The sequence below is a fragment of the Mobula birostris genome, chromosome 8, assembly GCF_030028105.1.
Source record: "Mobula birostris isolate sMobBir1 chromosome 8, sMobBir1.hap1, whole genome shotgun sequence".
Taxonomy (NCBI): domain Eukaryota; kingdom Metazoa; phylum Chordata; class Chondrichthyes; order Myliobatiformes; family Myliobatidae; genus Mobula; species Mobula birostris.
Genome location: NC_092377.1, coordinates 93,515,254 through 93,536,486, shown reverse-complemented (window position 1 = coordinate 93,536,486; position 21,233 = coordinate 93,515,254). Strand labels below are relative to the sequence as shown.

At 42.1% G+C, this 21,233-nt stretch overlaps 1 protein-coding gene across 3 annotated transcripts in view; it reads left to right on the top strand.

The window, feature by feature from the left end:
- Positions 1–21,233, top strand: part of atl2 (atlastin GTPase 2) — a 139,904-nt gene that overhangs the window by 67,771 nt on the left and 50,900 nt on the right. For all 3 annotated transcript variants that reach the window (XM_072265681.1, XM_072265682.1, XM_072265684.1), the window contains exons 4-5: positions 9,916–10,020; positions 10,409–10,459. In XM_072265681.1, coding sequence (XP_072121782.1) covers positions 9,916–10,020; positions 10,409–10,459 — 156 coding nt within the window. The remainder of the gene's footprint in view (positions 1–9,915; positions 10,021–10,408; positions 10,460–21,233) is intronic.

Sequence of the window (21,233 nt, the reverse complement as noted above, 5' to 3'; positions counted from 1 at the left end):
CATTTCACTGGTAGAGGGAAGAATGAATTTAATTAAATGCCAGCAAATTCTGGATGCAAACATCACACAGTCCTTTTTTTTAAAAAAAAAAAGAGCTGAAGATGAAAAGCGGATGGCTTCTACAACAGGATAATGATCCTAAACACATCTCAAAATCCACAATGGACTACCTCAAGAGGCGCAAGCTGAAGGTTTTGCCATGACCCTCAGTCCCTCAACCTAAACATCATCGAGAATCTGTGGATAGACCTCAAAAGAGCAGTGCATGCAAGACAGCCCAAGAATCTCACAGAACTAGAAGCCTTTTGCAAGGAAGAATGGGGGAAAATCCCCCAGACAAGAATTGAAAGACTCTTAGCTGGCTACAGAAAGCGTTTACAAGCTGTGATACTTGCCAAAAGGGGTGTTACTAAGTACTGACCATGCAAGGTGCCCAAACTTTTGCTTCTGGCCCTTTTCCTTTTTTGTTATTTTGAAACTGTAAAAGATGGAAATAAAAAAAGTAATCTTGCTTAAAATATTAAAGAAATGTCATCTTTAACTTTATGCCTTTTGGAAATCAGGTCATCTTTTACTTAGCTGTTCACTGTAACAAATTTTGACCGGGGTGCCCAAACCTTTGCATGCCATTGTAAAGTTGTAAGTTCATTTATTCAGGAAGTGTGCATTTGAAATCTATTTGCATTGTTCCATGTATTGCAGCCAGGGTAGCATTTCATTGTATAGGGAAGATCCTAAACTGTCAAATCACCAGTAGAGTTTCCACTGTAGGCTTCTGTAATCCAGGGTTTAAAAATTTGTAAGTAATCTTAAATGTGAAAGGAAATCTGGGTGAGAGAAGATTGTATGTACTGTGTTAAGCCTCTGTGGCTTTTGATGCCCACTTGGTTTGTGAAGGCTGGCTGCTGAATCAAACTGATTTCCTCTGATCCATAATTGAGGAAGTCTTGTCCTCGAGGCTCAAGGAGTAAAACTGAATACAGCTTTCCACTTAAGCATAAAAGCAAAGTATTGCTGTTGATCTGAAGCATTCAATAATTTTGTATTTTCATTGTATGCACATACTATAGAGTGGAATTAAGTAGAGCTTTTAAAAATAAAATGGAGCACATTCTTCTGCTGAAAACTTGAAGATGTTTATTGCATAGGCAGGTTTTACCTGAGTAAGGAATAGTCTTAGCAACACACACAAAAATGTTGGAGGAACTCATCAGGTCAGGCAGCATCTATAGAAATGAATAAATGGTCGATGTCTCTGTCTGAGACCTTTCTTCAGGACTGGAAAGGAATAGGGAAGATGCCAGAATAAAAAGTGAGGGGTGGAGAAGGAGGAGAGGGTGATGGGTGAAGCCAGGTGGGTAAAGGGCTGGAAAGGAAGGAATCTGATGGAGAGTGGATCATCAGAGAAAGGGAAAGAAGGGCACTGTGGGGGAGGTAATAGCTGGTGAGAAGGGGCCAGGGTGGGGAATAGAAGAGGGGAGGAAGAGTAAAGTATTTTTTCCTGAAAATAAATCAGTATTCATGCCATCAGGTTGGAGGCTATCCAGATGAATGTGTTGCTTCTCCACCCTGAGGGTGACCTCATCTTGGCATAGGAGGTGGCCATGGACTAACATATTGGAATGGAATTAAAATGTTTGCCCTCTAGAGAGATCTGCTTTTGGCAGATTGAGTAGAGACGCTTGACAAAGCGAACCCCAGATTTATGATGGGTCTCACCAGTGAAGAGGAGGTCACATCGGGAGTACCAGACACAATAAATGACCCCAGCAGATTCACAGGTGAAGCGTTACCTCACCTGGAAAGACTGTTTGAAGCCCTGAATGGAGGTGAGGGAAGAGTTAAATGGGCAGGTGCTTTCTGGCTGCTTTCGGGTATAAGTGCTGGGAGGGACAAATGGATAAGGGAATCAAGGAGGGCACAATCCTTGCAGAAAGTGGTGGGGGAGGGGAGTTAAAGATGTGTTTGGTGGTAGGATCACTTTGGAGATGGCAGATGTTGTAGAGGATGTGTGGGATGCCGAGACACTCAGGCTGGCAGATAAAGTTAAGAGAAACTCTCACTGTTAAGGCAGTGGGAAGATGAGGTGAGGGCAGATGGAGGAGATGTGGTTGGGGGCAGCCTTAGTGGTAGAGGAGGGGAAGCACTGTTCTTTAAAGAAGGAGATCATTTTAATGGAAAGAAAAGACGCTTCCTGGGAACAGATGCGGCAGAGGTGATGGAACTGAGAAAAGGGAATAGCAATTTTATGGGAGACAGTGGGGTAAGATATAATCCAGATAACTCTGGGAATCGGTAGGTTTATAAAAGCTGTCGGTCAACAGTTTGTCACAAGAGATGGAGACAGAGCGAGGGAGGTGTCAGAAATGGACCAAGTGAATTTAAGAGCAGGGAGAAAGTTAGAGGCAAAGTTGATGAAATTGACGAGCTCAGCGTGGCTACACGAAGCAGCACCAATGCAGTTGTCAGCGTGGCAGAAGAAGAGTTGGGGAGCATTGCCGGAGAAAGCTTGGAACATGGACTGTTCTACATAACAAAGAGGCAGACATAGCTGGTGCCCATATGGGTGCCCAAGGCTAACCCTGTAGTCTGGAGAAAGTGGGAGGAGCTAAAAAAAATTATTGAGGGTGAGGACCAGTTCTGCCAGACGGAGGAGGGTGGTGGTGGAGGGAAACTTGCTCTTTTATTGAGAAACAAGCAGGAGCTTTAAAACCTTGATGGGGGATGGAAGTGTATAGGGACTGGACATCCATGGTGAAAATGAGGCAGTCAGGGCCAGGAATTGGAAGTTACTGAGGAGATGACTTTCAGCTCCTGTCTAGCAACTTAGATCTGCTCCAATTCACCTACTGAAACAACAATTTGCCTGCGTCAAATGCCATCTCACTGGTTCTTCACAAACCCTGGAACATCTGGACAGCAAAAATGCATACATCAGGATGCTCTTTATCATTTACAGCTCAGCATTTAATACCATCATCCCCTTAAAATTAGTAAGCTCCAAGGCCTGGACCTCAATATACCCCCTTGTACAATGGATCCTGAATTTCCTCACTCGTAGACCCCAGTGAGTTCAGATTAGCAAAAACATCTCCTCCACAATCTCCATTAGCACAGGATCTCAACGAGGATATGTGCTTAGCCCCTTGCTCTACTTGCTTTATACGTGTGTGTGTATATATGTGTGTGTGTGTGGTTAAGTACAGCTCCAACACCATACATAAGTTTGCTGATGACATCATTGTTGTTGGCTTTATCAAAGTTGGTGATGAATCAGCATACGGGAGGGAGATTTGGAAATTTGGCTCAGTGCTGTAATAACATGTCAATAAGACCAAAGAACTGATTGTAGACTTCAGGAGAGGGATATCAGGGGTTCATGAGCCAGTATTCATCATAGGATCTGAGGCGGAGATGGTCAGTGACTTTAAATTCCTAAGTGTCATTATCTCAGACTACCTGTCCTGGACCCATCATAAAGGTATAATTGCAAAGAACGCATGACAGTGCCTCTATTTCCTCAGGAGTTTGCAGAGATTTGGCATGTCATCAAAAACCATGGCAAACTCTATAATGTGTGGTGGAAAGTTTGCTGCATTACGGCCTGGTATGGGAACACCAATACCTTTTTTGAGTGGAAAATCCTACAAAAGGTAGTGAATTCAGCCTAGTACATGGGTAAAACCCTCCCAATCATTGAGCATGTCTATATGAAATGTTGCCATTGAAAAACATCCATTATCAAAGATCCTCACCATCCAGGCCATGCTCTTTTCTTGCTGCTGCTATCAGGTAGAAAGTACAAGTGTCTCAGGACTCGCACCAGCAAGTTCAAGAACAGTTACTACCCCTCAACCATCAGGCTCTTGAACAAAAGAGGATAACTACACTCATTCTACTTCTGGTGTATCCTCAACGAATGGTCTCAAGGGCTCTTTATTTAGTTATTTCATGCTCCTTATTTATTAATATTTGCATTTGCACAGTTTGTTGTGCATTGATCCTGTTTATAGTTGCTGTTCTACAAACCCCATTTCCAGAAAAGTTGGGATATTTTCCAAATGCAATAAAAACAAAAACCTCTGATATGTTAATTCACGTGAACCTTTATTTAACTGACAAAAGTACAAAGAAAAGATTTTCAATAGTTTTACTGACCAACTTAATTGTATTTTGTAAATATACACAAATTTAGAATTTGATGGCTCAACACACTCAACAAAAGTTGGGACAGAGTTAAAATAAGATTGAAAAGTACACAGAAAAGTCATGCTACCGTGACAATTATAGCCACCTGGGCTCGAGAGTACTTTGGAAAACCATTGTCACTCAACACAGTCTGTCGCTGCATCCAGAAATGCAACTTGAAACTGTATTACGCAAGGAGGAAGCCATACATCAACTCTACGTAGAAATGCCGGCGAGTTCTCTGGGCGTGAGTTCTCTGGGCCTGAGCTCATCTCAGATGGACCGAAAGACTGTGGAACCGTGTGCTGTGGTCAGATGAGTCCACATTTCAGCTAGTTTTCGGAAAAAACAGGCAGAGTTCTCAGTGCCAAAGATGAAAACCACCATCCAGATTGTTATCAGCAAAAGGTGCAAAAGCCAGCATCTCTGATGGTACGGGGGTGCATCAGTGCCCATGGCATGGGTGAGTTGCATGTATGTGAAGGTACCATTGACTCTGAGGCGTATATTAGGATTTTAGACATATGTTGCCATCAAGGTGACGTCTCTTTCTGGGATGTCCATGCTTATTTCAGCAGGACAATGCCAGACCACATTCTGCACGGGCTACAACTGCGTGGCTTTGTAGACACAGAGCGTGTGCTTGACTGGCCTGCTGCCAGTCCAGATCTCCTATTGAAAATGTATGGCGCATCATGAAGAGGAGAATCAGACAATGGAGACCACGGACTGTTGAGAAGCTGAAGTCTTATATCAAGCAAGAATGGACAAAATTTCCAATTGCAAATCTACTACAATTAGTATCCTCAGTTCCAAAACGATTAAAAAGTGTTATTAAAAGGAAAGGTGATGTAACACAATGGTAAATATGCCTCTGTCCCAACTTTTGTTGAGTGTGTTGCAGCCATCAAATTCTGAATTTGTGTATATTTACAAAATACAATTAAGTTGGTCAGTAAAACTATTGAAATTCTTTTTGTACTTTTGTCAGTTAAATAAAGGTTCACGTGAATTAACATATCACCGATTTTTGTTTTTATTGTATTTTGGAAAATATCCTAACTTTTCTGGAAATGGGGTTTGTAGATTTGCTAAGTATGCCTGCAGAAAAAGAATGTCAGGATTATATATGGTGACATGTATGTACTGATGATAAATGTCACTTTGAACTTTGAACTCTGAGATTTGAGAGCGTGAGAAGTGTCGTGGATGTAGGTGGGAAGGTACTGAACCAAGGAGGATAGAATGGAATTGAGTTATGTGGACACGAATTCAGTGGGGCAGGAGCAGGTAGAGATGAAAGGCCTACTTAGTCAGTCAGGTTTATGGTTTTTGGATAAGTGGTGGAAGCTAACAGTACAGCATAAAGGAACTATGAATTTGGTGGCGTTGGGGTTCTCCAGAGTTGATGAGGTCAGTGATATCAGGGACTGCTTTCTGATGGCCCAGAGTGGGGTCCTCTACAAGGGGAAAGGAATGAGGTGTCTGAGAGTTGCTGCCTGGCCTCAAAGGTATTCTTGCAAGTATAAAGCATTATAATCCTTCGTGATAAACCAAATGAGGCTAGGCTCTTAATATGGGACTTGAGCTGATGGTAACAATGGTTCTGCCAAGTGCCGTTGGGCATAGATTTCTTGTGATGCTGTAGTAATTGTATTTAAAGTATTTTAGGGGATAAAAACTGCAGCAAATTGCATCTTTAAATATTGCTGAGATTTTCTATGCTCATTTGAACAAAAGGATTTTAGTTTAATAGCTTAGTTAAATGGAACAATTAATTGCTCTGTAGTCTGGGGTTTAAAACTATAAATGCCTTGGAGAATCATAGAATGGTAGAAGTCAGGAGACCAGTTCTGCTCTTTCTATGCTACCCAGTTAACAGACTCCTGTCTTTTCTCAGTGTCCAGCAGCTTTTCCTTAGTACTGCTCTATTTGTTTGTAGGTTAGTAAATGTATTTCCATTATTCTTGCCATACACTTCAGAACATGATAAATAGGGGTCAGAATTGCCCATAAATCATGATCTGTATTAGGGGACTTTCCCAGTCATTGGACTAAAACTGCAGGGTTTCAGCACTTGCCTCTAATTTTCCTGAACCATGGAGAATAGCACCACTTTAATGTTTTCCTGCAACTTCATTCATGATACCAACACAATGAATTCCTAGGTTCAGGGTTCTCACGTTCATCCTGAAGTTTAGTGGCCAGAAAAACTAATGCTTAAGGTTGGTTTAATGTTGCTTTGTGAAGACGGTTTAGTTTGGCTTTCTATCAGACTTTTCAATTTATCCTTCCATCTTCAAGGGCTTGTGCACTGACATCTTCCCAGTCTCTTTTCACTATATTACAGTTTAAATGTATATGCTATGGTGTATAATAATTGAATCAATGCATTATCAAACCCCTTGCCAACCAGTTGTGAGAATAATTCAGTGAGTCCCACTATCCAGTTTTTCCACCAGCAGACCTGCAATCTCTTTTCCCCCTTTAAGTACTTTTTTTTTTATTGAAAACCAGATTTGCTTCCATCACCTTCTGGAAGTCTGTCCCTGTGTTTAAAATTTTTTCTGTGTTGCTCTTAGGTTTTTACACCTGTAGCCATAAGTCTCTTGGTCCCTGGTTCTTGCCCCCTTTGTTAATGGGAACAATTTTTCCTTTGGCTACTTTCTCTGGACTGCTCATTTTTTTTTATCATTCCATCAAGTGGGCTTGAAATCGCATCTGTTCTAAGGTGAACTGTTTAACTTTAGTCTGTAACTGAAACCCCTTGGTACCCTTAAAATGTGTCAGAGCCTCTGCAATGAATAAATTTGTAAGTACAAGCAATGGCAGGCAATTCTGACTGTCACTGCTGAAAATGTAGGGTGGAGTGGTTTCAGGTATCTAGTGATGAATTTTTGAAGAGAGAACAAAGATGAGATTAGGGTAATAAAGACAAATACAGGTTTCCCCCGCCATCCGAAGGTAGAGCGTTCCTATGACACGGTTCATAAGCCGAAATGTCATAAAGCGAAGAAGCAATTACCATTTATTTATATGGGAAAATTTTGTGAGCATTTGCAGACCCAAAAATAACTAACATATAGTAAAAGCAGGAATGATATGATAAATACACAGCCTAAATAAAGTAGAAATACTTCTCTACAACGATTGCCTTCACAGATCTCTGTAGCGAAAATCTCACACAAGCGCTCTGGGCAGAAAATCTCACACAAGCACTGTTGGCACAAACGCACTGTCCAGTAACTTTTAAACTATGAAGCTGCCAAATCTACCAAATAACACGTGAAAATACACAGCCTATATAAAGTAGAAATAATATATGCACAGTGTAGTATCACTTACCGGAATTGGGAAAACAACTTGCCGAGCACACTGATGATGGTGTGTTAGACTGAGTCATAGCAGGTTGGGTGGTGCAGTGGCCCCAACCCTTCAGGCTGCCGACTGATACATTGCCGCGAAGAATGCAATGGTAGCCGGGAGGCACACAGCACATCTTTAAGAAAAAAGCTGAAATAAACATGCTAATTAATTAGGTGCTACCCGACACGTAAATGTCTTCGCAGATTAGTGCAGATTGCCAATTGCATCGCCTCTGATCTGTGCCGACAATTACGTGTCGGCGGCACCTAATTAATTAGCATGTTTATTTCGGCTTTTTTCTTAAAGATGTGCTGTGTGCCTCCCGGCTACCGCTGCATTCTCCGTGAATCGGTACAGTATCTGTCCAGGGCCCGAGGGTTGGGGTGGTGAGACATAGGGGTGTCATCTCATCCATTGCTTCACTTTAGCTACTGCATTCAGTTTCGATTGTTATCCTTTCCTCTTCCAATTGCATCAGCCCTTCATCTATCAGTTCTTGGTCATGAGATGCCAAAACCTCTTCAACATCATCTTCGTCAGCTTCCACAAGCCAAACTCACTTTGTCCTTGCTTTGTTCACCACGATCGAAATGCTTAATTATGTCTAGTTTTATGCCAAGTGTAACACCCTTACGAACTCTTTCAGGCTTTTCCGACACCTTAGAACTCAACTTGCTAACGGCTGCTCAATGCAACCTGTTAAAGCAATGTCGTTCCGAATCCGGGGGAGAGCGGCTGCTCGGAGTGTGCACTGCCTTTTTTCGCGTGTTGATTTTTTATCGCGTGCTGCCTTTCTTCATAACAGTGAAAACACCTTCTGAAAGTGAAAACAGGGTACTAATGTATGTCTTTCGTAACAGTGAGGTTTCGTAAAACGAACGTTCGAAAAGCGGGGGACACCTGTATTTGAATATTTAGCCATAAAGCAGAGGTATAATAAAACTTGAAAGTATAAACAAAATAATTCTTAATGGCAATTTATCTTTCCAGCAGTGTGATGTCCAAAACATTATAGAGAAACTGGGAGTAAAATTTAGGGGAGGTATTGGATGTAGGAGGAATAAGTGAAATACGGCTACATTGAGGGCATCTAAATGATGGGTGGCTAAGATGGTCATGCAGCATGGAGGGGGAAATGAAGCTGGAATTACTGTGCGTTAAACTGCCATGCAGATCTTTAAGAAAGAGGGACTGCAACTGGGATCTGCTCAAATTGAAATAAGGAATAAACTGAATAATGTAATATGGATGTATTGCCTAAATCAAATAAAGGAGAAAGAGGATGTAATGTATATGCAAATATGAAATGCCAAGTAGCTAAATAATTGGAAGGCATAATGTTCCCAAGGATATTGGAACTAATAGCTGCTACTAGTTCTTTGTAAGATCAACTGGATGCATGCAGCTTTGACATTCTTTAATTGTGTCAACATAACTATTGGCCATGGTAATTCTAGCAGCTATGTTGATACTTGAAAATACAGTAAATTCCAGTTAACTGGGCCATTGGTTAATCAGGGCAGCTGCTAATTTGGGACAAGTCTTGAACAAAAACTAATCAAAAATAGCCAGGATTCCCTTTGTTTATTTGGAATGCTATGCACTTAATTGGAACAGGACTGTTGCTGAACAGTTTTTAACTAGTGTCAGTTGTGTGCACTTGTGTGGCTGTTAAACTACGCCATGCTTAGAGCAAACAGTTTTTAAATGGCATCAGTTGTGTGTGTTTGTTTTCAAATACCTGTGATTTTTGTACTGATAGTTGGTCATAAATGAGCAGTAAGACAATTGTAAGACGAAGAACTGTTTTGCTCAGTGATTTCAAGCGTTCAGGCTTGGAGATGCAAAAACCAGCTTGGAGTGAAAATGAAATAATTTCAATAATTCAAGTTAGGAACTATGAAGAATTTGAAGTTATTGACAATCGTCTTGAATGTTACAATGAAAATGAAGTTTTGGGTGTGCAATTGTCAATAGCATTGTATGAAGGCTGTTTATTATCTGTACTAGATTGCATTGATTTTGTTCATTTACAGACAAGCAAAAGAACACCAGTGTACACTAGAAGAATTCCTCCATCTATAACCATTAGGAACTAATACAATTTTGTAGTACTGTAGTAGTATTGGTAGTGTTCTAATTTGTTCTGTATTTCATTTAAATACATAATTTATTACTTGTATCATTTTTATACCTTTTTAACCATGACCATGAAACTTCGGCCAAAATGAATGGTTCTGATGCTGCCCAATTAACTAGAATCCACTGTTACGAAAGTGTTTGAAATGTACTCTGAAAGTATTCATGAATGCCATTTAAAAACAAAAAACAGCTGTTTCAAAGAAACTTATTTTCTTCCAGGTTGCAGTCCTTCTAATGGATACTCAGGGGGCCTTTGACAGCCAGTCAACCATAAGAGACTGTGCTACTGTGTTTGCTCTTAGCACCATGACAAGTTCTGTTCAGGTAATGGTCAAACGGCAAGCTATTTATGGTAATAATGTTCACATTCATCGGACAATTTTTTTCGTAAACTTGTTTTAATGTTCTATAATAATGCTATCCTTTGGTAGAACAATGCTTGCTACTATATGAAGTGAAATCTTGATCAGTGTTCAATGTGTTGGTAGCTGGCCAGAACATGTTACATGTATTTTAGTAATACAAAATAACCTGGAATATACTGGTACTGGAATGAAAAAGAAATGAATAGTAACTTTCAAAAATTAGCTTTGCATTAAAAGTGAAAGGATCAAGACAGAACTATTTTATCCAGAAAAACTGCCAGTAAAATGGGCAATACAGCAACAGCCTAGACTGTCATGATTCTACAAAAATGTATTCATTCTTTTAGGTATACAATTTGTCTCAGAACATTCAGGAAGATGATCTGCAACACTTGCAGGTAATGTACTCATTTATTTATTTATTTATTTTGCAGGAGCATTTTGATGTATCATGTTTTAGGCTTTTCTATTCTAATATTTTGTTACAACAGCCAAACCTGTATGTGGTCTCCAAATTCCTGTAATTAATCCTGTTGTGTTTATCTGATAATATCACTCCACCAGCTCCCTGTCCTTTTCACTTCCTGTGAATACTGGGCTTGGATCTTGTGTTCTTTGGTTTACCAAAACATCGCAATAGTTTGGTTAGTTAGGAAGACCATCATGTTCCCATTCCAGGAGTACTCACCCAAACTAGAACTGATTTATGCATACATTATTATATAAAATCCTAGTTTCTTTAAGTATTGAAATATTCTTGGGTCTGATTTCCTTGTTTATGAAAACTTTTTAAATACAAAATACCCCTTCAATGCTTTAGCTGTTTAAGTATGATATTCACGAACTTGCTGTGATTATTTAAATTGACTGCTAAATATAGGTTTCATTTGGGATACTTTGGGCAAGGCATAAAGTATAGAACAGAGATCTTGGCACGGCTTCATAAAATGTTAGGCTGCAGTTCTGGTTACTGTGCTGTTAGAGCGATACAATTACACTGGAGAAGATAAAAAGGAGATTCACCAGGATGTTCTTTGGAATTGAGTGTTTCAGTTATGAGAGACTGCATGGGCTAGGTTTGTGTTCCTTGAAACCGAAGGCTAAAGGGTGACCTAGAATAAACTCATGTGGTTACAGGTAGAACCTGCAAGCTTTACAGAAACACTAGAATTTAAGATTGAGGCCCTAACACTGTAGCAAGTGGAGCTGCTACTTCACAGCTGTATTGCCCTGTGCTGTAAGACAGCTGGCAACCACTTTGAGAATCATCTCAGAGTACTTGCCAGGGGCAAGTTAAGGATAGTTTGCATTAATTTTTGTTCTATTTCATACTTTCCCTGTGTGATCATTATCTCTATGAATAATGCTCTCTCATATTATTTGTACATAAGTTTACTCCTACTGACGATAGTAATTGGAAAAAGTTCCTATAACAATTTCAAATATTCTTCCATATTCTATTTGAATTAATGGGTCATTTATCGCACATTTATCAGCAGTGTGACATAAGACCATAAGACAAAGGAGCAGAAGTCGGCCATTTGGCCCATCGAGTCTGCTCCACCATTTTATCATGAGCTGATTCGTTCTCCCATTTAGTCCCACTCCCCCGCCTTCTCACCATAACCTTTTGATGCCCTGGCTACTCAGATACCTATCAATCTCTGCCTTAGATACACCCAATGACTTGGCCTCCACTGCTGCCCGTGGCAACAAATTCCATAGATTCACCGCCCTCTGACTAAAAAAAATTTCTTCGCATTTCTGTTCTGAATGGGCGCCCTTCAATCCTTAAGTCATGCCCTCCCGTACTAGACTCCCCCATCATGGGAAACAACTTTGCTACATCTACTGTCCATGCCTTTCAACATTGGAAATGTTTCTGAGGTCTCCCCTCATTCTTCTAAACTCCAAGGAATACAGTCCAAGAGCGGACAAACGTTCCTCATATGTTAACCCTCTCATTCCCGGAATCATTCTAGTGAATCTTCTCTGTACCCTCTCCAATGTCAGCACATCCTTTCTTAAATAAGGAGACCAAAACTGCCCACAGTACTCCAAGTGAGATCTCACCAGCACTTTATAGAGCCTCAACATCACATCCCTGCTCCTATACGCTATTCCTCTAGAAATGAATGCCAACATTGCATTCGCCTTCTTCACTACCGACTCAGCCTGGAGGTTAACCTTAAGGGTATCCTGTACGAGGACTCCCAAGTCCCGTTGCATCTCAGAACTTTGAATTCTTTCCCCATTTAAATAATAGTCTGCCCGTTTATTTCTTCTGCCAAAGTGCATAACCATACACTTTCCAACACTGTATTTCATTTGCCAGTTCTTTGTCCATTCTTCCAATCTAAGTCTCTCTGCAGACTGTCCGTTTTCTCAGCACTACCGGCCCCTCCACCTATCTTCGTATCGTCAGCAAGCTTAGCCACAAAGCCATCTATTCCATAATCCAAATCGTTGATGTACAATGTAAAAAGAAATGGCCCCAACACTGATCCCTGTGGAACACCACTGGTAACCGGCAGCCAACCAGAATGGGATCCCTTTATTCCCACTCTGTTTCCTGCCAATCAGCCAACGCTCTATCCACGTATGTAACTTCCCCGTAACTCCATGGGCTCTTATCTTGTTAAGTAGCCTCATGTGGCACCTTGTCAAAGGCCTTCTGAAAATCCAAATATACAATATCCACTGCATCTCCCTTGTCTAGCCTACTGGTAATTTCCTCAAAAAATTGTAATAGGTTTGTCAGGCAGGACCTTCCTTTAAGGAATCCATGCTGAGTTCTGTCTATCTTATCATACGCCTCCAGGTATTCTGTAACCTCATCCTTGACAATTGACTCCAACAACTTCCCAAACACCGATGTCAAGCTAACAGGTCTATAATTTCTTTTTTGCTTCCTTGTCCCCTTCTTAAATAGTGGAGTGACATTTACAATCTTCCAGTCCTCCAGAACCGTGCCAGAATCTATCGACTTTTAAAAGATCATCGCTAATGCCTCCGCAATCTCCGCAGCTATTTCCTTCAGAACATGAGGGTGCATTCCATCTGGTCTGGGAGATTTATCTACCTTTAGACTATTCAGCTTTCTGAGTACTTTCTCTTTTGTAATTGTGACTGCGCACACTTCTCTGCCACCCTTGAGTGTCAGGTATACTGCTGATGTCTTCCTCAGTGAAGACTGATGCAAAATACTTGTTCAGTTCTTCTGCCATCTCCATATCTCCCATTACAATTTCTCCAGCATCATTTTCTATCTGTCCTATATCTACTCTGACCTGTCTTTTACTCTTTATATACTTGAAAAAGCTTTTAGTATCCTCTTTGATATTATTTGCTAGCTTCCTTTCATAGTTAATCTTTTCCCCTATTAATGACCTTCTTAGTTTCCTTTTGTAAGCTTTTAAAAACTTCCCAATCCTCTGTCTTCCCACTAATTTTTACTTCCTTGTATGCCCTCTCCTTTGCCTTAACTTGTCAGCCATGGTTGCATCCTTTTTCCATTCGAAAATTTCGTCATTTTTGGAATATACCTGTCTTGCACCTCCCTCACTTCTCGCATAAACTCCAGCCACTGCTGCTTTGCCATCTTTCCTGCCAGTGTCCCTTTCCAGTCAACTTTGGCCAGTTCCTCTCTCATACCACTAATTTCCTTTACTCCGCTGAAATACCGACACGTCAGATTTTGGTTTCTCTTTTTCAGATTTCACAGTGAATTCAATCATGTTATGATCACTGCCTCCTAAGGGTTCCTTCACCTCAATCTCTCTAATCACCTCCGGTTCATTACACAATACCCAATCCAGTACACACGATCCCCTAGTGGGCTCAACAACAAGCTGTTCTAAAAAGCCATCTCTCAGACATTCTACAAATTCTCTCTTGAGATCCAGTGCCGACCTGATTTTCCCAATCCACTTGCATGTTAAAATCCCCCACAATGATCATAACACTGCCTTTCTGACAAGCCTTTTCTATTTCCTGTTGTAATTTGTAGTCCACATCACTGCAGCTGTTTGGAGGCCTATAAATAACTGCCATCAGGGTCCTCTTACCCCTGCGATTTCTTAGCTCAACCCATAAAGATTCTGCACCTTCCGATCCTATATCACCTCTTTCTAATGATTTAATATCATTTCTTACCAATAAAGCCACGCCTCCCCCTCTGCCTACCTTCCTGTCCTTCCAATACACTGTGTATCCTTGGACATTCAGCTCCCAGAGACATGCATCCTTCAGCCACGTCTCAGTGATGGCCACGATATCAAACCTGCCAATCTGTAGCTGTACGACAAGATCATCCACCTTATTCCTTTTGCTGCGTGCGTTTAAATATAACACCTTAAGACCAGTATTTGGTAATTTTCGCTTTGATTTCACTGCAACTTTATTGCACTGCAACTCATCCCAGTGGCTACAAATTTGCCCCATCACCTGCCTGTCTTTCCTGACATCTTTACTGCTCACTATCTTAGATTTATTTCTGTTTTCCCCTTCCTCCGCTCTGTTATTCCGGTTCCCATCCACCTGCCAAATTAGTTTAAACCCTCCCTAACAGCTCTATTAAACTTTCCCGCCATGATATTAGTCCCCTTTGGGTTCAGGTGTAACCTGTCCTTTTTGAACAGGTCATACTTCCCCTAGAAGAGATCCCAATTATCCAAGAATCTGAAGCCCTACCCCCTGCACCAGTCTCTCAGCCAGGCATTCATCTGCCTGATCCTACTATTTTTGCCCTCGCTAGCATGTGGCACAGGTAGCAATCCTGAGATTACTACCCTGGAGGTCCTGCTTCTCAGCTTCCTTCCTAACTCCCAGAAATCTCTCTTCAGGACCTCCTCCTTTGTCCTATCTATGTCATTGGTACCAACATGTACCAGGACAACTGGCTGCTTACCCTCCCCCTTCAGAATATTCTGGACCTGATCCGAGACATCCCGTACCCTGGCACCTGGGAGGCAACACACCATGCGGGTATCTCTATCAGGCTCTCAGAATCTCCTGTCCGTTCCCCTGACTATGGAATCCCCTATGACTACCGCACTCCTCTTCTCCCTCCTTCTCTCCTGCACAACAGCACCAGGCTCAGTGCCAGAGACACGGTCACCGTGCACGTCCCCTGTCAGGTCATCCCCCTCAACAGCATCCAGAACAAGATATTTGTTGCTGAGGGGGCAGCCACAGGTGTGCTCTCCACTATCTGGGCATTTCCCTTACCTCTCTTGACAGTCACCCAGTTTTCTGACTCCTGTAGCCTAGGGATGACTACCTCCCTGTAGCTCCTGTCTATCACCTCTTCACTTTCCCTGATAAGCAGTAGGTCATCAAGCTGCAGCTCCAGATCCCTAACACGGTCTCTGAGGAGCTGCATATTGGTGCACCTGGTGCAGATGTGGTCATCAGGGAGGCTGGAGGACTCCCCCAGAATTTGAGCTGCAGTAACTTGCTAATCTCTGGTAAAATGTGAATTGGATATTACAAAACTCCTGGACAGAAAGAAGTCAAGGTGTGAGCATGCAAATTGCAGATCTATACAAACTTTTTAAGCTTATTGTCTAGTCCAAAACTCATTGTCTAATACCATAAACCACTTTACCTGGGGAATCTTTCATCCTCCTCTTGGGACTATTGGCCAAGGTAAGGACTGTTAAGGGAGTTGCGTCCTTTAATTCTCAGGTGTCAATAGTCAGTCCCTTGGAGCTGTCAAGCTTTTTGGTAGACCACATGGGAGAATTGTTAATGGACGCTTCCATAAATCTTACTTTCCCAATTTAAGAGACTGTCAATAAGAGTTTGGACCTTGCTCTGCCTGCTTGGGAAAGTTTTGCTATTTCTCCAGTCCTTCAGATAACACATCTACTTGTGGTGGCCAGTGCTATCATGTTTGCTGTTGTGTGCTGGGGCAGCAGGCTGAGGGTAGCAGACACCAACAGAATCAACAAACTCATTCGTAAGGCCAGTGATGTTGTGGGGATGGAACTGGACTCTCTCACGCTGGTGTCTGAAAAGAGGGTGCTGTCTAAGTTGCATGCCATCTTGGACAATGTCTCCCATCCACTACATAATGTACTGGGTGGGCACAGGAGTACATTCAGCCAGAGACTCATTCTACCGAGATGCAACACAGAGCGTCATAGGAAGTCATTCCTGCCTGTGGCCATCAAACTTTACAACTCCTCCCTTGGAGGATCAGACACCCTGAGCCAATAGGCTGGTCCTGGACTTATTTCATAATTTACTGGCATAATTTACATATTACTATTTATTATTTATGGTGCAACTGTAACGAAAGCCAATTTCCCCCGGGATCAATAAAGTATGACTATGACTACTTCTATTCTACTGCTATCATGCTAATGAATAGCAAAAACTGGCTGAAATTTGATAAGCTCTTGTTTATTTATCTGCTTTAATTTTCTCTGGTTTTATTCTTGTCTCAACCACAGTACACATCTTTAGACTGCAAGACAGTTGGTTGTTTACTAGGCAAATTAGACTGGCCAAACATAACCCACATACAACAATTCATTGGCATATAAGAGAAATCTGATTTCTTCCTTGACAGATCAAAAACCATTGTTTCTAGAGTGGCACAACCATCCACCGATGTTTAAGGCTATATTCAGTCTGATTAAAAGATGCTGAATGCCTATTCCAATCTGAGTGGCCAGCAATACTACTGATTTTTTTTTGTAAGGCTTGGCACAAGAGTTCTATTCCTTTAATCTGATTTTAAAACTATCTGAGAGTCAGTGGTATCCCATTAACAACAAAGTAAGGCAGTCCCGAACAATTAATTCCACCTGGTTTTTAAAATCCATTTAACCAGGGCCAGGCACCATGGGTAATTGTGATTGGTATCAGTGGCCAGGTTCCATGAAACAGATTGAACATTAAACATAGAACTTAGAATTGTACAGGCCCTTCACCCCATAATGTTGTGCCAACCTTTCAAGTCAAGTCCTCTCTCCTACAAAGCCCTCATTTTTTTTTTTTATCATCCATGTGCCTATCTAGGCATTTCTTAAATGTCTCTAATGTATCTGCCTTGACTACCATCCCTGGCAGGACCCACCACTCTATGTAACGATCTTTCCTCTGACATACCCTTATACTTTCCTCCAATTATCTTAAAATTTTGCCCGTATATTAGATATTTCCACCTGGGGGAGGGGTGTGTTGTTCTTTGACTATCCACTCTATGCCGCTTATCATCTTGTACACATCTTACGTAGTCACTTCTCATCCTCCTTTGCTGCAAAGAGAAAAGCTGTAGCTTACTCAACCTATCCTTGTAAGAAATATTCTGTAGTCCAGGCAACAGACCTTTTGCACTAAGGAGGTGCAATCTATATTAGGGAAGTTGAAGTACCCCGTGACATCAGCCCTGCTATTTTTGCCTCCTGATCTGTTTCTCAGTGTCTCATGCTTTCGTGTGTGCAGGTGGTAAGGGGTTGCTTCTGTAGAATACTCATAAAAGTCATTGTTTTTCCATTAGGTTAGGCAGTGGAAGTTGTATTGGAGTATGTTTTACTGGCAAAGGCTATGAAATGATATAAACTGGTAAAGGTGCTGTGTATTATCTAATCAGTGCTAGAGGCTGAGATGACTGGTGTGACTACTTTGGTTCTGTCCTCTTGGGTTGCCGGGGGGGGGGCGGGGGGTGGATTCTGTTACCTTGGGCAAAATAATAATAGCAACTTGCTTATAGAGCAATTTTTGTGCAAATGATGTAGTTCAAAGAATGTTACTGTAGTGTTCTCGTGCAGTGTGTTGAAACTCTGACTAAACACCAAGTTAAACCGGAGTCAATGAAGACAGAGTCATAGTAAGGTTAACCACTTACTGTTCACTCTTTCACATTAACGTCGTATGGTGAAAACTATTGATAAAAAAATACAAATATAAATATATATATATATATATATATATATATATATATATATATATAGCGTCTGTTTCATTCAGGAGACCATGCGTGCTCTCGTAGCGACTGTCTCCAGCCGCCCCGAGTAGCGAGCGAGGGGGGTCACATCAAACCGCCACTGGGCTCGAGCCAATCCCGCGCTTGAAATTGAGAAGCCGGCACGCACGCCACCCGAACCGCAGCTTCCTTAACAGAAACCGCGTTAATATTTTTACTTCAAATACATTCTTATAAACTTGCGGTGTTGCTTCCATAATGTTTCTTTGTGGGTAGAAACAGAGCTCTTCACGATCATGCTGCATGCATGGCACCCACCTTCACTTCTCCGAACCGGTTACACAAGGCGCGGAGAAACCGGAGGTGACGTCATCACATGCAGCGATATACCATATACAATGGATTTACCTTTGTTAAACTGTAACTTAATTATCAACCTTTAACTTTAACTAGAAAATAGTCACAAACAAATCATTTAAAACATAGACCCAACAAAGTCAAATAAATGCCTTAAGGGCAACACACTCCCCGCCTGACCTTTGTAAGGTTACTATAAACATGGTATAAAACTTTTAGTCCCTAGATCAGTCTTTAGGTAGAAGTAGAACAACCTCTGTAACTGGTCTCAGGTTTCCTTTTCAGGGTTCGTTGTAAAGATGTGAACCCGTTGACTGCCTGCTCTTTGTTGTTTGGTAAGCGCTGGCATGGTTCTCTGAATAGTAGTGGGACGACCCAGTTGTTTGCTTCATCTCTGAAAAACCTTTGTGTCTGTTATTTTTAAGAAGATGGTGTCTTCCACCCATGGAGCAAGTTTATTATCGTGCTTAGTTTGAGCGAAGACTGACTGTCCCAGTGTCTTCGCAGTTACTTTACTATGCTCGTGCTTTTGTTGTGCTTCCTTGATACAGGCAACACTTGTGGAGGGCTGAGAAATTGAATGGCGACCTCTCTGTAGCACATTAGTCTTGAAAGTGTTAACTGTCAGTTTGTGTACGTTGCCAGAGCACACCTCTCCAATCACCACCCAGCCCAGATCGAGACATTGGGCGAAGGGAGAGTTGTGTGGTCCATTGACCTGCTGCCTGACTTTGTGCACCCTAAGAATGTCTCTTCCGAGTAGTAGGAGTATTTCTGCTTCCGGATCCAGTTCTGGGATTTTCTTGGCAATGTGGTGGAGATAGGGCTGGTGTAGCACTGCACTGGCGTCGGAATCTCAGATTGGTTATTTAAGATCTCATTGCATTCTAATAGTGGAGGGAGACTGATGACGACTTTGCCATCCAGTGACTCAAGCTGGAAGTCTCCTGCCTTCCTGCCATATGTTTCTGCGATCCCAGACCAAGTTCTGAGGTAGTATTGGAATGGATTACCCTTTACACTGAACAACTCGAAGAACTCTGGTCTCACTAGTGAGTGGTTGCTCTGGTCGTCCAGAATTACATAGGCTTTGAAGGCCTTGTCTTTGGCTCCCTTAGGGTATACCTTAGTGAGGCAGATCTTTGAGCATGAACGGCTCGACTGATCTGCACTGCAAACTTCTGTGCAGCTTGAGCTGACAATAGTTGTATCAGAATAATGCTCTCCCTCCCTGCCATCCTCTTGTGGGAGCGGAGGAGCCTTGGCAGTTTGCTGTGATGGGCTGGGATGCATGGCTCCATCGTGATTAGTGCTGTTACATTCCGAGCACTTTACGGGGAATGTACACTCTTTAGCAAGGTGGGAGGTAGAGGAACAGCACTTAAAACACATTCTTTTTTCCTTGAAGGGCCTTTCTTTCATCAAAGGGTTTGTTTTGAAACATTCTGCATTTTTTGAGGGGGTGGGGTTTGTAGTGCAATGGACAATTCTTGCCAGGGTCATCGTTGATTGCGGAGACTTTGGTTTTATGCACTGAGACGGATTTATTGATGACAAAATTGTTCGAAATGGGTTTGACTGGGTTGGTGTGAGTTGTGGTGCTGCCTTGATTCATGAAGCTAGGATTGTTTCGCCTCTTCACCACCTCACGCACAAATCTACTAAAATACTCAAAGGGAGGGAATCGACCACTGTTCTCTTTATACTCTGAGCCAATAGACACCCATCTTTCCTGCAGCCCAAATGGAAGCTTGTCCACAATTGGTCCAACTCCGCGTGAAGTATCCAGATACAACAGGCCAGTTAAATAGCCGTCTTCTTTAGCACCTTGAATGTCCATGAGTAAATCTCTGAGTTCTCATAATTTAGTGTGGTCTTTGGCTGACACCCTAGGAAAATTGTCCAGCCGTTGAAATAGCGCCCTCTCAATAATTTCAGGGGCTGCATGGCAGTCCCGCAGTCTCTCCCATGCTTTGTGTAAGGCTAGCTTGGGATTGCTGACGTACACTGAGCGTTTCACCTGTTCATTTGATTCCTTTCCCAGCCATTTAGTCATAAGGTCCAACTCTTGGATTGCTGTGAGCTGGACTCTGTCGGTGGCACTGGTGAATGAGGAGTACCACGCACGGTAATTTTCAGGTTTATCATCAAACTGGTGCAGTCCTGAATTGACGAGGTCTCGTCGCGCTAAGTAGTGTGCCAAGGGTTCTGCTGCGGGTGGCGTGCTAGCTGGGGAAATAAGTTGGGGAACATATGACTGAGCGTGTACATTCGTGAATGGGATTTGATGTTCTGACTTCAGCCTCTGTCTCAGATCTCGCTGGATCTGGTAAGTTTGGTGTCAGGAAGTATTCGTAGTCAGCCGTTTCATACTTGAGTTTGTGGCAAGGTTGCAATTGTGAGTTGTCTTCCCCAGGTGGATGCAATACAACAAAGCTTCCCTGTGATTTCACACGAGACGGGATGCTAACAGGCAAGTATGGAGAGGGAGAATGAATCTGCAGGTCAATTTGAGATTGGACATATTCGCTGGTGCATTCCAATTTGGCCCTTACTGACATAGATTTTCCTGCTTCGTCTAGAACGTGCACTTCTTCAGCGTTTTCCAACACTTGTGCTTCCACTGCAGCCGCATCAGCTTCTCGTTGTAACGTCAGCACTTCTAACTCTGTATCTATCCTTGCCTATTCCAACTGGTTTTCCGCTTCTCTGGCAGCTTTTTCTATTTTCAGTTTTGCTTCTTGGTTAGCGTATGACGCTTGTACCTTGGTGGCTTTTGCTTTAGCTCTTGCGAGGGCAACCACACTTGTCGATGTCCTACTGCTCTTGGCGCTTAATGCAAGCGACTTGATGCTTGATTGCGAAGCCATCGTACCACT